A 17,425-nucleotide genomic window follows, 5' to 3' on the forward strand; every position below is an offset into this window, starting at 1 on the left:
TTGCAATTTTCATGAGCAAGCATTTTAAAAGAATCATATTTTGCTCTAAACAAGTGATATTTTTGTTCACGGACTTTTGTGGAGCCTTCATGAATTTCAATTAGCTCTTTCCATATATCACTTGCTAAGTCCATGCCATTTACTCTAGCAAAGACTTCCTCACTAATGGCTTCGAAAATTGCATTTCTAGCATTTGCATTCCATTTTAATTGCTCCGTGGTGGGAGTTCCGGTGAACCCGGTCTTTGTTGCCAACCACACTTCGGGGGCAATCGCATCAAGGTATGCGGCCATACGAACTTTCCAATAGGCAAAGTTCTTGCCCTCGAAGTGAGGCGGCGAACCTCCCATCTTGGCCATAGCTCTAGGCGGTGAAGCCTAATGATCCAAATGAGCAACGAGGCTCTGATACCAATTGTAAGGATCGATGGACCAAGAGGGGGGGTGAATTGGGCCTTTTTCAAAATTCTAAAGCAATAAAACAACCTTAACCTATGCAAGGCTAGTAAGGCTCAATTCACCAACCGGCTAAACAAAGCAAACTACACAAGCTAACAAAGATATGAAACTAAGCAAGGTAGAGCTAAGCTATGATCTCTAAGGTCAAGCACATGAAAGGAAGCATGAAAGTAAGTGCTTGAAATGAAAGAGAGTGCAAGAGACAACCGGATTTTTCCCGTGGTGTCGATGTGTTGGCACACACCCCTAATCCACGTTGTGACACTCACTAAGAGTCTTGTCACCTCCCATGTCACCGAGACTTGGGCGCTCACTAAGAGTCTCCGTTCACCATCCCGGCGTGGTGGAGCTCAAGCCACGTACAATCTTCTTCTCCGGGCTCCCACAATCCTTGGCAAGCTCCGCGAGAAACACTTTGATCACCAAGATCGTCTAGGTGCTGCCAAACACCAAGAGTAACAAGTTCCTAAGCCTTCACTTGACCTACACTCAGTTGGCCCTAGCTCAAGCACACTTGCTACACTTCCAATGGATGAGTTCTTCAAGGTTGAAGCACAAACTAAGCACTAGATCTTCTCTCTTTTGCTCAAAGCTCTATCTCTTCTTCTCAAGGGTGGCCTCAGGTTTTCAAGGTGTCAAAAGGCAACTGAAATGAACCAGGGGGTACCCTTATATAGAGTGGAGGAGGTCACATAGCCGTTGGAGGTTTTCTGCACAAAAACCGTGACCACCGGAAGAACCGACGGTATAGAAAATATAGGCATCGGTTCAACCGGTCTCTCTGTGTCAAAGAAGTAGCCGTTGAAGTTCTGACACAGTATCCACGCTTGCGTCATTGCACCGGTACATGCTCCGTAGGGGCATCGGTTCAACCGGTGCTGAAGAGGTTCGCTGATCAACTCAAACAAGCGTTCTGGAACAAAGTACATCCAATGCACCGGTGCTTTGATTCTGAACCGTCGGTTCAACCGGTGCTGAAGAGAAGTTGGAGTCCACCAAACATGCTCTCTGGAACAAAGGACTTTCATTGCACCGGTGCTTATCTTCTTGACCATCGGTTCAACCGGTGCTTTACTTGATGTCTGCCTTCATCCAGAGAAGATAGACCGACAGGGCATCGGTCCTTCCGCCATGCATCGGATGCTCCGATGCTAGTGCACCGGTTCAACCGGTGCTACTGATTTTCTTTGTTTTCAGCTGTTTTGACTTGGATTCGAATGTGACTTTGATTGTTTCTTCTTCCAAGAGTTGTGTTGACTTCTGTTGACCATCTTTTGCTGTTTTTGAGTGAGTGTGTAATATTTCTAGGGCCAACTCAAGATTGATCAAGCTACTAACTCATGAACCCCTCTTAATAGTGCGATCACTACAAAACTATAAAACCTATACTAACCTAAGTGTCCTTCTCAACCTTGTGACACTTAGGACTAGAAAGATCCTTAGCCTTGACAAATATAAGTTAAAAGCCGAGATCGCCTTTTTGAATGATCGAAATTTGAGGGGCCTCTTTTGACATATGACCAAATGAGCGATAATGATCTATTAAGCTGCACAAACTCATTAGTCACAATAATGGTTGTCATTAATCACCGAAACATACCTTGAGGGCCTAGATGCTTACAGCTCTGCATCCAACCTCTTCAAAGTCTCCATCCATTCTTTGTCTTCTTGGCTGATCTCAATATCAATCCACTACTCAAAGTCGCATAGTGGCGGAGGAGACTGAAACATATTCAATGTTTAAGTATTTAGTAAAACACACGAAACAACTTTGTATGAACTAAATAACAAAAACACGCCACACACTACTCACTAGCAACCCAATGCGGATCTGACGAGGCGTAGGCTCAAATGCAAAATTGTCGCACATCCAGTACCTCTGCCGATAAGTATCCTCTTCGTCGGACTTGGCAACCTTGCAATGATCACCGCAATAACACATCGGCACGGGAACACCGCTAGGTAAAGGAAATCGTTCGAATGCACTTCCCATACGAACCCTAATCAAAATATATCAATTATCAGACCTAAGCTACAATTACAATTCAGCTCAGATAATAAAAACTACAATGGACCTTACCTTGGCTTATTAGCCTTACCACGCCTAGGCATCCTACAGAAACACAACTGAACATACTAGACATGCAGCTAATATAGTTTGAAGTTGCTATAATCACCATGCCAACTTATATAGCTTAGTTATCGTAATGCCTTGTCTTCTAAGCTTCTATCGTAGTTTTTATTATACATCAGACTTGTCTTCTATAATTCAAACTTATTTTTTGTATTTCATGGAAGTCAGCAGGGGATGAAAGAAGTTTCTTTTTTGCTTCTCCGACATTTTTTTTCCCTAACTCCAATATTAAACCCTACTAATTATAAAACAAAGACCAACATGAATGGCTTATGTCGCACCAGATTTGTGAAGCAACGTTAATGGAACAAAATTAGAGAGCACATATGGGCTGGATCTGCACACAGGTTTGCAAAATCAACTACATATGGGAACCCTACCACAGTTTAATCCTGAATCTACCATAACCCTGACGAACTATAGCAAATCGAAAAAATCTAAGCATTCCTAGAGTTCCAGAACTAAGCCACAAGGAAAACAAAGAGGGAAATACAATACTAACCTCAAATCCACGCACTTCCTCGCCACACAGAGACGTGCTGCCGCTACAGTATGCGCCGCCGCCGCCGCCGCTGACTCCACGAGCACAAGAGGTTGTGTAGTTGTGTTGTTGGGTCACGGGGCAAAACAGGACCCCATTGCAACGAACCAGAGCCTTAGGGTTTCGCGACGTCCACACCAACGAGCCGCCGCGGTCATTATGCTATCCGGGCTCACCACCAAATGGGAAAAACATCCGTTACGAGAACAGGCAACCTGCGCCAAAGCAATTGGAGCGGGATAACAGCCACGTCAGATTTCGACCTGATCAACCTGCCAGCTAGAAATTCAACGAGGCGACTTACACGCCAACGACCTTGGCATGTATAAAGTTATGCTCAGCACCAACTCAAATGGCGCTTGATGGGTGTGTCAGATTTGGAAATAGTTTTTGAGCCGTCTATTTTTGAAAATAGTTTTTAAAAACGATAATGCTTCCAATCGAGCGTTCGACGCGATTAAAAAATCGGACGCTCCCCGTCCACTCGTCTGGGAACCGCTCCCACGCCTCACGGACGCAGAAGCTGGGCCCATCTTCCTCCTGTCGCCGCCCAGAATCTGATGTCGCCTAGAATCTTTCTCTACCTCTGTCTCTCTCTCTCCCGTGCAGGTATCAGGAGGAGCCGCTCCGGCCGCCGCTGCACTGCTGCAGGGATGAGCCGCGCTGGCCGCCGTGCGAGGTCGAGCGTCGGGGCGTGGCCCCGCGCCGGCCATCGCTCCTCCGGGGCGAGGTTGAGCCGCTTCGGGCAGCAGTCATGGTAACAGCTCCGTGCGGCCGACGGGATGCATGCTGTGGGGGTTGGGCCGCACCTTCCCCGTTTCGGTCGCCACTCCTCTGCTAGGGGCAAGCGGCTCTGGCCGCCGGAGAAGCTTCGGGCAGCAGTCATGGCGGACAGTTTCGAAAGGTTGTAGAGGAGCTGAATGTTACAAGTATTTTATGTGAATGTTGCAAATGTTGATCGGGTTGTTTTTGAGGTTGTAAGTTTTTCACATTCATGTTGCAAATGTTTTATCTGATTTTGCGTTTTTATTGAGAAATTTAGAATATTCAATGCAACATGAAACATATGTATATTCAATGCAACATGAAACATATGTTGCGGTGCGTTTTTTCCCTTATTGGTGATGGATGGATAATAAATTTTTTTAACTTTTTTATATTGCAAACGCTAATTTTCGATGTTATATATGTTGAATTTTCTATGTTGCTGTCTCTATTTTTACATGTTGCATGGACCGTCTGATACACGTCCGGGCGTAGCAGCGCTGTTTTTAAAAAAATTAAAATAATAAAAAAGACCACGTGTGCTAGGAGCCATTCCTCCGCGTGGCGGGCAGTGTGAACTGCTAGCAACATGTGCGAGTGCGAGATGCCCGCGAAGGCGCGAAGAGATGCCCCAGCCACGTCATCCGTTGTCTTGATGCAGGATTTATATAGAGCTTACTTTCGAGAAACACGTTCTCCGTTGGGTGTTCGAGGTTCACGCCGTGGGGCGGTGGCGGCGGCGGATTGGTGGTGGTGGTGGTCGGTCGTCGTCGCCGTCAAGGTAGTAAAAGAAAGGTCGTGGAGATTCGCGGTTCACATGACCGACGGCTTCTGCTCGCGTTCGGCGCCATTTCCGCGAGTTTACCGTACCCGCCCCGCCCCGCCCCGCCAATCCCCTTGTCCCCCCGTGGGCGAAATTCCTCGACGGATCGATCTTGATTTCTCGCCGCCGTCCGCGCATCTCTGCCACCGCCTCCACCACCTGCCTGTTTGGGAGGTTGCCTGGCCGCGCGCCCATGGCCGTCACCGTGTGCGTCACCGGCGCCGGCGGCTTCATCGGGTCTTGGATAGTCAAGCTCCTCCTCGACCGCGGGTACGCCGTCCGGGGCACCACCCGCCGCGCAGGTACGCGCTGCTGCTCCCTCCCCCTCCTCTTCCCCCGGCCGTCCCCCAAAATCCTTTCTTGCGCCAGGAATGGGGGCTGACGGGTTCTTCTTCCTGACTGTCGGGCGCGGTTCGGCGGCCGGATCTCGGTTCGCGGCGCAGATGACCCCAAGAACGCGAACCTATGGGCGCTCGACGGCGCGGCGGAGCGCCTCACGATGCTGCAGGTGGACCTGCTCGACCGGGCCAGCCTCCGCGCCGCCTTCGACGGCTGCGACGGCGTCATCCACACCGCCTCGCCGATGCACGGCAACCCCGTTAGTGCCGCCGCCGATGAGCTCGGATGAGAACACCCCTTGATGCAGCGGAAAGATAAGCTGAAGTGTTTTTCTTTCTTCCTCCCCACCTGTTATTAGGAGGAGATCATCGAGCCAATTATCGCCGGGGCGCGGAACGTCGTTGAGGCCGCGGCCGACGCCGGCGTGCGGCGCCTGGTGATCTCCTCCACCATCGGCACCATGTACATGAACCCGCACCGCGACCCCGACGCGCCCCTGGAGGAGTGGAGCTGGAGCGACCTCGAGCACTGCAAGAAGACCGCGGTAAATTAAGATCGGGTCTTTTCTTCACCCCCAAAATTAACCCGCCAAGTAAAGAAATGGCATCTGACGCCCGTTGGAATCCTCAGAACTGGTATTGCTACGCCAAGACGATCATGGAGCAGAGCGCATGGCAGGCGGCGCGGGCGCGGGGGCTGGACCTGGCCGTGGTCATCCCGGTGGTGGTGCTCGGCGAACTGATGCAGCCAAGCATGAACACCAGCAACCTGCACATACTCAAGTACCTCACCGGCCAGGCCAAGGACTATGTCAACGAGTCGCACGCGTACGTGAACGTCAAGGACGCCGCCGAGGCGCACGTCCGGGTGCTCGAGGCACCCGGAGCCGGAGGGCATCGCTACGTCTGCGCCGAGCGGACTCTGCACCGTGGCGAGCTGTGCCGCATCCTCGCTCAACTCTTCCCAGAGTACCCTATTCCGACGAGGTACGGCGATGCGTTGCTTACTGATTCTTGGAATTGGTGCTACTCTGGAGCATGAGTTACCGCTAGCTTGCTTCATTCAAGGGGCTTAAGTACTCTGATGGAATTTGCAAGAATTCACTAGCATGATTTAGGAACATTGAAGAATTCTGCAAGTCTGTCTTGGATTGTTCATCTGAAGAAACTGCAAGAATCACTAGCATGGTTTAGGAACATTCAAGAATCCAGCAGGTCTGCTCGGATTGTTCTAACATTGGACTTCAGCACCATATAATCTGAAATCTGAATAAATCAATACTGAAGATGGTTTCCGAGTAACCAAGCTGGTCTGGGTGCTAATGAGTAGCGAATAGTTTAGAAAGGTCGTTAGATGGGTGTCCATGGATTAGAGAATTTGACTGAAGGCTGCAGCTGCAGAATACTTGCATAGTCAAATGTGTATTTATGGAATTGATGTCATGCACAGAATTCACTAGCATGATCTAGGAACATTGTAGAATTCATCAAGTCTACCTCAGATTGTTCATATGAAGAAAGCGCAAGAATTCACTAGCATGATTTGTTGGTAAACGGGTAGGCTACGCTAGCATCACTACCGCATATACCCAAGATACTTGCGAGTAGAAGATCATAGATCGTTACCACTAGACGCGCAGCGCAGCGGAAGAAGTCGCGCGTCGATGTAGAGAAAGTAGTCGATCACGTCCTACGAACCGAGCTCCTCGTACTTGATCCCAGCAGCCGATCAGCGCAGCAGTCGCAGCAGCGCCTCCACGGAGTCCACACGTACGAGGATGAAACGCCGGGCGTCGGTGTGCTAGCACCGCACGCACGGCATGGGCGGCGGCCGAGAGAGAGGGAGGGGCGGCGGCTAGGAGGTGGCGCAGCTCTTAGGGTTTCGCCCCCCTAGCCCCTCCCTCGTATATATAGGGCGTACTAATGGGCTTCTATCTCATAGGCCCATTAGTAACCCTAATCCCTCTTGGATCAATATCCTTTTGGGCCTTTAAACCGTATTGTGATGATGGGCTCTTGGGCATATCACCAAAAATCTCCCACTTGCACTAGAGACAATCATACATGCAAGCTTTCCAACATTCCAAACCCCTTAAGTGTGTGACCCGTTAGGTTCATGTGTAGGTGGTCGTGATCGGAAATCATTTCCGAATCACAAGTCAATAGCGGCACCTAGCAGGGCATAGTGACTCACAAATACACATAAAGATCATATCGGCCGAACCTTAGATATACTCATACACCGATCTCTTTGCCAGACGATACCAGTCAAGCTCAAAGCGAGATGCGTGCCACCTTTGTGATAGCTCGACCATTCTCTCGATCTAATAGTGGATTCTATTCATAACTAACCTTTAGTCATCATGATTAACTCTTTAATCACTTTGGCATGGCCATGCACTTTCAAATCCAACTATCTCGAGGGGCCCAGAGATATCTCTCCCGTTATCTAGGAGGGGCAAATTCCATCTTGATCCGCTCACATCCCATTCCATGTTTCATGACATACCTGTAAGCTGCTTTTGTAACTACCCAGTTACGGTGTAGCGTTTAGCAGCCCCAAGATGCACCACTACACACAGTGAGAAACAATGGCGATCTCAGGTCTAAGGATCCAGTAGGTATAACACTCAAGAACAACTGATGGCACATACAAAATAACAATCCCAACATTGTCTTGGAGTGGGTCAATCCAACACCATGTTCACCAACATGTGTCCACATCATTAATCCGATATCTCCATATCCATGATCCGTGAAACATGATCATCAATTAATGCATGTGCTAGTCTCAACGTCGTTGTTGTCCCACACAACGACATAAACTAGGGATAATTTAGAATCATATCATTGTTAACAAAGAGTTTCACGAACAAATCACATACTTGATAATCAATGTAAAAAATAATCATCCATGGAACAAATAACAATTATTTACGATTACATAAACATACTTATGACACAAAAATCTCCCACGCACACTAGAATCACTGATGTAAGTATCTAATACCCATAGATCTCATGTGCGCCTCATGCTTTGGTTGTGGGAGAGGCTTCGTCAACGGATCAGCAACGTTTGAATCCGTGTGCACCTTGCAAACCTTCACATCACCTCTCTCAACAAAGTTACGGATGAGGTGATACTTCCGCAGTATATGTCTGGACTTCTTAGTTGTTCTAGGCTCCTTTGCTAGTGCAACGGCACCACTATTATCACAATAGAGGTCCACTGGACTGGACGCACTAGGAACAACACCCAAGTCAGAAACAAACTTTCTGATCCAAACAGCTTCTTTTGCAGCTTCGGAAGCTGCAATATACTCGGCCTCTGTCGTCGAATCAGCCACCGTATCTTGCTTGGAACTCTTCCAGCTCACTGCCCCACCATTGAGGCAGAAAACAAAACCGGATTGCGATTTGGAGTCATCTTTGTCTGTTTGAAAACTAGCATCGGTGTAACCCTTTACAAGGAGCTCATCTTCGCCTCCAAATATTAGGAACATATCCTTAGTTCTTCTCAAGTACTTAAGGATACTCTTTACAATTGTCCAATGAGGTTCACCGAAATCTGACTGATACCTGCTCGTAACACTTAGAGCAAAGGAAACATCTGGGCGCGTGCAAAGCATAGCATACATGATCGACTCTATGGCTGAAGCATAAGGAATCGTACTCATCCTCTTTTGCTCATCAGGTGTCATAGCACACTGACTCTTGCTTAGAGTAATGCCATGTGACATTGGCTAGAAATCTTTCTTGGAATCTTGCATATTGAACCGATTCAATATCTTGTCAATGTACGTGTCTTGGCTCAATCCAATTAGCCTTTTTGATCTATCTCTATAGATCATAATACCCAGAATATAAGCCGCCTCTCCTAAATCCTTCATCGAAAAACTATTTTTCAATGAGGTTTTAACGGCTTCAAGCATTGGAATATCATTTCCGATCAGTAATATGTCATCCACATATAGGACCAAAAACACAAGTGCGCTCCCACTAGTCTTTTTGTAAACACAAGGCTCATCTTCATTCTTGATGAAGCCAAACCCTTTGACTACTTCATCAAAACGAATATTCCAACTCCGAGATGCTTGCTTCAATCCATAGATGGACCTCTGAAGCTTACATATTTTCCCAGCATTTTTAGGATCGACAAAACCTTCAGGCTGTGTCATATACACATCCTCACTTAGATGTCCATTAAGGAAAGCGGTTTTGACATCCATTTGCCATATCTCGTAGTCATAATATGCGGCAATTGCTAGGAGAATCCGAACAGACTTTAGCATTGCGACGGGCGAAAAGGTTTCCTCATAGTCAACACCTTGAATTTGTCGGAAACCTTTCGCCACCAATCGTGCCAAATAGATGTGAACATTTCCATCCATGTCTAATTTTTTCTTAAAAATCCACTTACAGTCGATAGGTCTCACACTGTCAATTTGATCGACCAAGTTCCAAACTTGATTATCATGCATGGATTTTAACTCGGATTCCATGGCTTCAAGCCATTTGTCGGAGTCGGGTCCCATCATTGCTTCTTTGTAGGTCAAGGGCTCATCATTTTCCATCAATAATATGTGGCGCTCCTCCGTAATAAGGAGGTTGAGCTTGTCAGTAGCGCGACGTTCCCTTGTAGACCTTCGTGGGGCTGGTGCCTCAACTACGAGTTGTGCAAAATCTTGCACATCCCGTGGATCTTCAGTGGGTGCTGAAACAGTTTCGGGTGTTTCCTGAATTTCTTCAAGTTGCACCTTGCTCCCACTAAATCCTTTTGAGAGAAACTCCTTTTCTAAGAAAACACCATTGCGAGCGACAAACACTTTGCCTTCTGCCTTATTGTAAAAATAATATCCTTTGGTTTCCCTAGGATATCCCACAAAGAAACATTTGTCTGACTTTGGAGTGAGCTTATCTGACATAAAACGTTTGACATAAGCCTCACATCCCCAAACTTTGAGAAAAGATAATCCGGGACGCTTCCCAGTCCATATCTCATATGGTGTCTTCTCAACAGACTTACTTAGAACCCTATTCAGTGTGAACGCAGCAGTTTCAAGAGCGTAACCCCAAAATGACAATGGAAGATCAGCTTGGCTCATCATGGACCTAACCATGTCCAACAAGGTTCGGTTCCTCTGTTCGGATACCCCATTCCATTGAGGTGTTCCGGGCGGAGTTAGCTGCGGAATAATTCCACATTGCTTCAAATGATCACCAAATTCAAGGCTCAAATATTCTCCTCCACGATCAGATCGCAGAAATTTAATTGTCTTGCCTAATTGATTTTGTACTTCATTCTGAAATTCTTTGAACTTTTCAAACGATTCAGACTTGTGCCTCATTAAGTAGATATAGCCATATCTACTAAAGTCATCAGTGAAAGTAATGAAGTACTGAAAACCACCTCTGGCTATTGAGCTCATTGGTCCACATACATCGGTATGTACAAGTCCCAATAAGTCACTCGCCCTCTCACTATGACCAGTGAAAGGCGCTTCGGTCATCTTTCCAAGCAAACAAGACTCACATGTGTCAAATGATTTAAAATCAAATGAGCTTAACAATCCATTTTTATGGAGTTGTTCAATGCGTTTCTCATTTATATGACCTAAGCGACAATGCCAAATAAAAGTGGGATTCAAATCATTTGGTCTAAGCCTCTTAGTATTAATGTTACAGACAGATTTATCCTCAAGATCAAGAACATATAATCCATTCACCAATGGACAATGAGCATAAAAAATACCATTGCAAAAGATAGAACAACGTTTGTTCTCTATTACAATCTTAAAATCACCAACTTCTTCCAAACATGAAGAAGAAATAATGTTCTTGCTCAAAGCAGGAATGCAATAACAATTATTTAATTCCAAAACTAATCCGGAGGGTAGAGACAAGTGGTAGGTGCCGACCGCCAACACCGCAACCTTTGCGCCATTGCCGACACGAACGTCCAACTCGCCTCTTGCAAATCTTCTAGTCTCACTTAGACCCTGCAACGATTTGCAAGTGTGAATCATCGATCCAGTATCAAATACCCATGATTCACTAGAAGATAATACAATATTTATTTCTATAACATTTATACCTGAAGTGGAAGTCTCACTTCCCTTCTTCTTCTTCTTCTTTTCTTCCAAGTACTTCTTGCAGTTCCTAGACCAATGTCCCTTTTCATGACAGTGGAAGCATTCATCTTCAGAAGTAGGGCCAGATTTGGCCTTAGGTGCTGGCTTTAGCTTAGAGCTCGAGGACTCACCAACGGAACTCTTTTCCTTGCCTTTACCTTTAGGATTAGGAGGCGTCCAACGCTTCCTCTTTTTATTCCCCTTCTGAATCATCATCACATGATTGGGATTCTTCTTAATGCTCTCATCTGCTGTCTTTAGCATCCCATGCGACTCACTCAATGTTTTATCCAAGCCATTCATCTGAAAGTTTATGATAAAAGGCTCATAGTTCGCCGGGAGCGACTGGAGAATAACATCAGTAGCCAAGTCTTGGTGAAGTTCAGAACCAAGTCTGTCTAAAGTCTCAATGTAACCAATCATTTTGATCACATGAGGACTGACTGGGCTACCTTCTGCCAGCTTGCACGCAAACAAGGACTTTGAGATATTGAACCTCTCAGTCCTGGCTTGGTTCTGAAACATCCCACGCAGCCCCCCGATCATGGTATGAGCATCCGCATGCTCATACTGTTTCTGCAGATCAGGGGACATGGTGGCGAGCATCAGACAGCTGACATCAAGTGAGTCATTGCAGTGCTTCTCATAAGCTCTGCGATCAGCAGCAGTTGCATTGTCAGGGAGATCATCAGGATATGGCTGCTCAAGAACATACTCCTTTTTCTCTTACCTGAGAACAATTCTCAGGTTGCGGTACCAATCAATAAAGTTTGTTCCATTCAACTTTTCTTTCTCAAGAACAGAACGCAAATTGAAAGCGGAATTGTTACTGGCAGACATGATCTACAACATTAAAGTAAAGCAAGATTTCAGCACTAAGTTTATGTAAAGACTTTCATTAACTGATTTAACAAAAGACAACCTACTATATCAAAGTCATCTTCCCTCTAATGACATATAGTGGTTCAAGATCCATAATCACTAAAATTCTAGTGAGCTTTAGCATCACGGGTAGAAAAGTAGTGATACAGGTAAGTAACGAATTACTAATCACATCTCTATGTGACTCTTGTTCGTTGAGTGGCATCCAATGCCCCGGCCCCAACCCTATGCCTTAAAGCCCAAAACTGTTTTGATAGCTTTGCTGAGTAAACTAATACTATGCTTGTGAATGTCCGACATCCACCCTATACAAAAGTGATAGTTGAGGGTACTCTACTTTGATAAACCTACCACACAACGATCAAAATTTATAGGTGCAGCTATTGGTAAAAGGCATAAAAAACTCAACCTTTTCTGAGGGAAGCTATTCTATCATGATTAAAGCATCCACCATATGTAAAAGCATGAAAGAATAGTATGACAAGAAAATAAACATCACAGGCATATAATCATATTATATTGTGAATAGTATGGCCTCTTGCATCACAATGGGCTCCATCGCCATGACTCCAAGGTGACCTCCATTACCATCCGTCCTGTCTTGTGGTGATCATCATCGCCATCATGATTGAAACCTCCATGAAAAGATACTAAGCTACTACATCTAATAGCTAGTAAAATAATTACACGAGGATTCAAACATCACAAGTCGACACGCAGGTCGTTATACAATAATGGTGCAACCTCAACCGGTTGTGTTAACTTGCGACACGCAGGCCGCACAAATCATCACATACATCATCACATGACATTGAGGCCATACCATTCACATCACACCCTGCAAAAACAAGTTAGGCGTACGACGTGTTCTACCAAAGTAGCGCTTGGGAAGCCGCTACAGCGAGAAAGCAACGGCGGTCCCTATGAAATCCCTATGAAAATCTCATCAGAGTGATCGCATCACCTCAAATCCGAGCCATTCATAATGCCTCAATTTTCACTAGGTCAATCACATTGACCGTGCAAACTTTGCACTTGAGAAAACTGCATCTACACATGACCTCGATCTGTTGGTTCAATCTGCTGACTATGCACACAGTTAGTCCCGATGGTGATTCCAGCCGGTAGGGACATGTCGTATGCATAACAGAGAAAGAACACAAAATAATCTTTTGTCACATGCCGCGCAATCAACTCGCTCCAGTTTTAACCCCTTATGACCAATTGATCTAATCAAACTCGCTCCGATCTATTACAACAACAAATCACCTATATGCAAATGATCCAGACCAAAAACTACGCAAGATGGCTCTGATACCACTGTTGGTAAACGGGTAGGCTACGCTAGCATCACTACCGCATATACCCAAGATACTTGCGAGTAGAAGATCATAGATCGTTACCACTAGACGCGCAGCGCAGCGGAAGAAGTCGCGCGTCAATGTAGAGGAAGTAGTCGATCACGTCCCACGAACCGAGCTCCTCGTACTTGATCCCAGCAGCCGATCAGCGCAGCAGTCGCAGCAGCGCCTCCACGGAGTCCACACGTACGGGGATGAAACGCCGGGCGTCGGTGTGCTAGCACCGCACGCACGGCATGGGCGGCGGCCGAGAGAGAGGGAGGGGCGGCGGCTAGGAGGTGGCGCAGCTCTTAGGGTTTCGCCCCCCTAGCCCCTCCCTCGTATATATAGGGCGTACTAATGGGCTTCTATCTCATAGGCCCATTAGTAACCCTAATCCCTCTTGGATCAATATCGTTTTGGGCCTTTAAACCGTATTGTAATGATGGGCTCTTGGGCATATCACCAACATGATTAACATTGAAGAATTCAGCACACACCCTTAGGAAGTTAGGAACATTGAAGAATTCAGCAGGTCTGCTCGGATTGTTCCAACATTGGACTTCAGCGCCGTATAATCTAAAATCTGAATAAATCAATACTGAAGACGGTTTCTGAGTAACCAAGTTGGTCTGGGCACCAATGAGTAGCGAATACTCTAGTTTAGAAAGGTCGTTTGGTGGGTGGACCATGGATCAGAGAACTCGACTGAAGGCTGCACCTGCAGAATACTTGCATAGTCAAATGTGTATCTATGGAATCGATGTCGTGCACAGAATATTTGAAGTCACGATAGTCAAATTGACACCCATTGATAGAAAAACCTGACATTCAGAATTCATTAGCTACATTTTGTGAATGTTCATGCATTTGTTTTGCATAAGTGCCCTTCATTACATATTTGTGCTTGAAAGTATGCGAATTTTGGAAGACAGAACAGTACTAATTCTTTTCTTCAAAGACAAAGCACACTGATCCTGAAAGCATTTAATTTATTTTTAAGATATTAAGTCATACATGGTGTTTGGATCCTGAAATTTCTTCAAGACAAAACAATCGCTTCACTTAGAAAGCACTCTAGTTACAGTTCTAACCCACTGGCTGCATGCTACTTCTGCAGGTGCAAGGATGAGGTGAATCCACCAAAGAAGGGCTACAAGTTTACAAACCAACCTCTGAAGGACCTAGGCATCAGGTTCACACCTACGCATGAGTACCTCTATGAAGCAGTAAAATCCCTGCAGGAAAAGGGTTTTCTCCCCAAGGCTTCTGTCACAGAGGTAAAAAAAAAAGTACAGTATAGAGAATTTGATCACTGAGCATTCAGAGTGCTATCAGAGTTTGCATTTCATACATTCAACTATTCTAAAGATCATAAGCAAAATGAGAAAAACAAAACACTGACACATATTTGACAACATAATAAGCATTGCAGTGATGCACATTCACTGTCCTTGCTGTGGCGTTTGTTTGTTGCAGGTGACTGAAAGTAGCAGTTCCCCGCCTCAAAAGTTGCGACTGACGACGTTGATTTCAAAACTTTGACAGACTTGCACACGAAGTGACCATGTAATACGCCGATTATCATAAAAAGTGTAGTGGTTCATTGGATTGGTTAAATTTTTGGTGGCCTGCTCTTATAAGGCCTATGAAACTTAATTTTGTACGCTATGCAATTCTCTGCCATGCGTCAAATCATTCCTCAAGTTTAATTTTTACAATGAAGACGATCGTTGAACCTCAATTTTTCTTGCGGCTCAACTCGATAGAAAATTTTCTCGCATGAAAAGAAAAAATGGAACTTTCTAATCAAATGGAATCGTATCCTTTTCGGCTGCCGTTGTCTGCTTCCCGGGCATCGCCCCAAGTTTTTTAGTGGGTCAAGTAAATTTCTCACATTTGCTGTTGGGCCGCAGAAAACTGCAATGAGTACAAATGCAAACCAGGTCCGTAGCATGCATATATTCTCTCTCAAAATATTAAGATTGACGAATCAAGAGAGAAAAAGAATAGAATATGAAGGAAACCAATATAAAAGAGAAGAAATACAGTAAACCAACTGTGGAAACAGTACCGAATTCATACAATCATGGTAAAAAGGAAAATTATTAAAACCCACACTGTATATCACTTGGATTTTGAATTCTCCCTCTTACACACTGATTTAACTTGTTGCAAGTGTCTATACCACTGACTAAAATAGCAGGATATAGCGGCGCTATAGCGCTTTGGAGGTGACACTACGATACAGTACATGACACCGATATTGCAGCTAAGACTATAGTTGTTCAAAAAGCCCGCAACCCGACAGCCCGCCCGAAAACCCATTTTTTGGCCCGGCCCAAGCCTGCCCGGTCCGACCTGTTTCGTGCCCGGGCTACCCCGGCCCGCTAGATAGTACCGGGCTTAGGCCGCCACCCCAGAACGTCGGGCGGCTCGGCCCGGCATGCGGGGAGCAGGCTGGCCCGATAAAGGCCCGCTGCCCCAACAGCTCTACCATCCCCTCCCTCGATCCCTCCGTCCAACCTCCGCACAGCCGCCCCCCTCTCGGTGCCCTTCCAGTGACCAGCACCGCTCCCCCAACTCCTCTCGTCCACCGCCGGCGCCGCTCCCCCTCGTCTCCTCCACCTTCAGCGCCGCCCCCTCCTCTCCTCTACCATCAACACCGCTCGCCCGCTCCGCTCCCACTCCACCTGACCGACCGAGCTCCTATACAGATCCGGGCGGGTGGCTCCACTACAGATCTCGACGGCACCGGCGCGTCTACTGCTCTACCGGCGCATCGGCGGGTCAAGCCTACGGCCTGCGGGCATGACCGCCAGGCTCGACGGGCGGGGCTGGCGGGCATGGCCACCAAGCTCGGCCGACGGGGCGCCGAGGTTGGCGGGCGCTGGCCGGTGGGTGCGGCGTCGGCAGTCATGGATGGGCGGCAGCGGCGGCGGCTGGCTGGCGTGGCCGGCAGTGTTGGCAAGCTCCATTCGAGAGTGCGGGCGGCAGATGGCACGAGCACAATGGAGGCACCATGCTTTTCGGGCCGGGCCGGCACGAAAATGGCTCGTGGGCTCGTGCTTGGGCCGAGACCGTGGCACGATGGGCGGCACAGCCCAGCTTGTTAGCCAAGTCATGCCAGGCCTGGCCCGATCAGTTCATGCTCGGACCAGTATGGGCTCGGGCTAGGCCGGGCCAGGCGGCCCGAATGGCCATCTATAGCTAAGACCGATATAGCGGGCTTTAGCACTGCTATTTTTTTTTTGAGAATTTAACACCGCTAAATGGCATATCGGTCTGTAGCTTTTAGCACTGCTATATATGGCCGGATGGGCTGCTGCAGACCAAAATACGATGCCGAGTAATTTTCCAGCCCATCTTCAGCCCAATACCGGCCCAAAACAACTTATACAAGTGCTTGTTGTCCTCTGCAACCCTAAACTACGGCATTGCCCTCGTCCCCAACGAAACACTCACCAGCGATGGCCACTTCCCCTAGGAGAGAACGAACTTTGGAGTGGGGGCTTCGCCGTTGCTTGAGCCGGTGACCAGCGGGAGGGCTCTCCCCCTCCGAGAAGCGGACGGCGGCGAGTTCCCTAGGCCTACGCGAGCACACTCCGGTGGGCGGCAGCACTACTGCAAAGCAGCACCAATGAATGTTGAACAAGTGTCGCTGTGAAAGTGGCCAATATATACATAATATAGGCTATTTTTGCTTATTTTATTTTGCAATCCGCTAAATAGGATAGCACCGCTATAGCGGACGCTATAGCAGCCATATAGTTTTTGAAGGGTCTCTCCTAAGTTGCATATCCCGCTATTTTGTACATTGGTCTACACCTAATCGGTTCTCTTGCAAAAACACCCTAATGCACAAATGCCTAACCAATTGGACCCATTTTCATCAATTTGGAACCGCCGATGTAGCTTCACATTAGATACTTGCAGGACTACAGTCGCCCTAGCACATTTTTGTGATTTCACCTAAAGAATTTCCAATTAGAATATGAAATCTTAAACGTTGT

The 17,425-nt window shown here is 46.9% G+C and overlaps 1 protein-coding gene across 1 annotated transcript; it reads left to right on the forward strand.

The window, feature by feature from the left end:
- The first annotated feature begins 4,619 nt into the window (after nucleotides 1-4,619).
- On the forward strand, nucleotides 4,620-15,156 carry LOC120654851 (cinnamoyl-CoA reductase 1-like). The gene is made up of 6 exons (XM_039932530.1): nucleotides 4,620-5,023; nucleotides 5,165-5,319; nucleotides 5,419-5,604; nucleotides 5,691-6,046; nucleotides 14,533-14,692; nucleotides 14,892-15,156. The coding sequence occupies exons 1-6, from the start codon at nucleotides 4,915-4,917 to the stop codon at nucleotides 14,955-14,957; spliced, it is 1,032 nt and encodes a 343-aa protein (XP_039788464.1). The 5' UTR covers nucleotides 4,620-4,914; the 3' UTR covers nucleotides 14,958-15,156.
- Nucleotides 15,157-17,425: the final 2,269 nt, after the last annotated feature.

The sequence above is a fragment of the Panicum virgatum genome, chromosome 1N (assembly GCF_016808335.1).
Source record: "Panicum virgatum strain AP13 chromosome 1N, P.virgatum_v5, whole genome shotgun sequence".
In the NCBI taxonomy this organism is placed as follows: Eukaryota; Viridiplantae; Streptophyta; class Magnoliopsida; order Poales; family Poaceae; genus Panicum; species Panicum virgatum.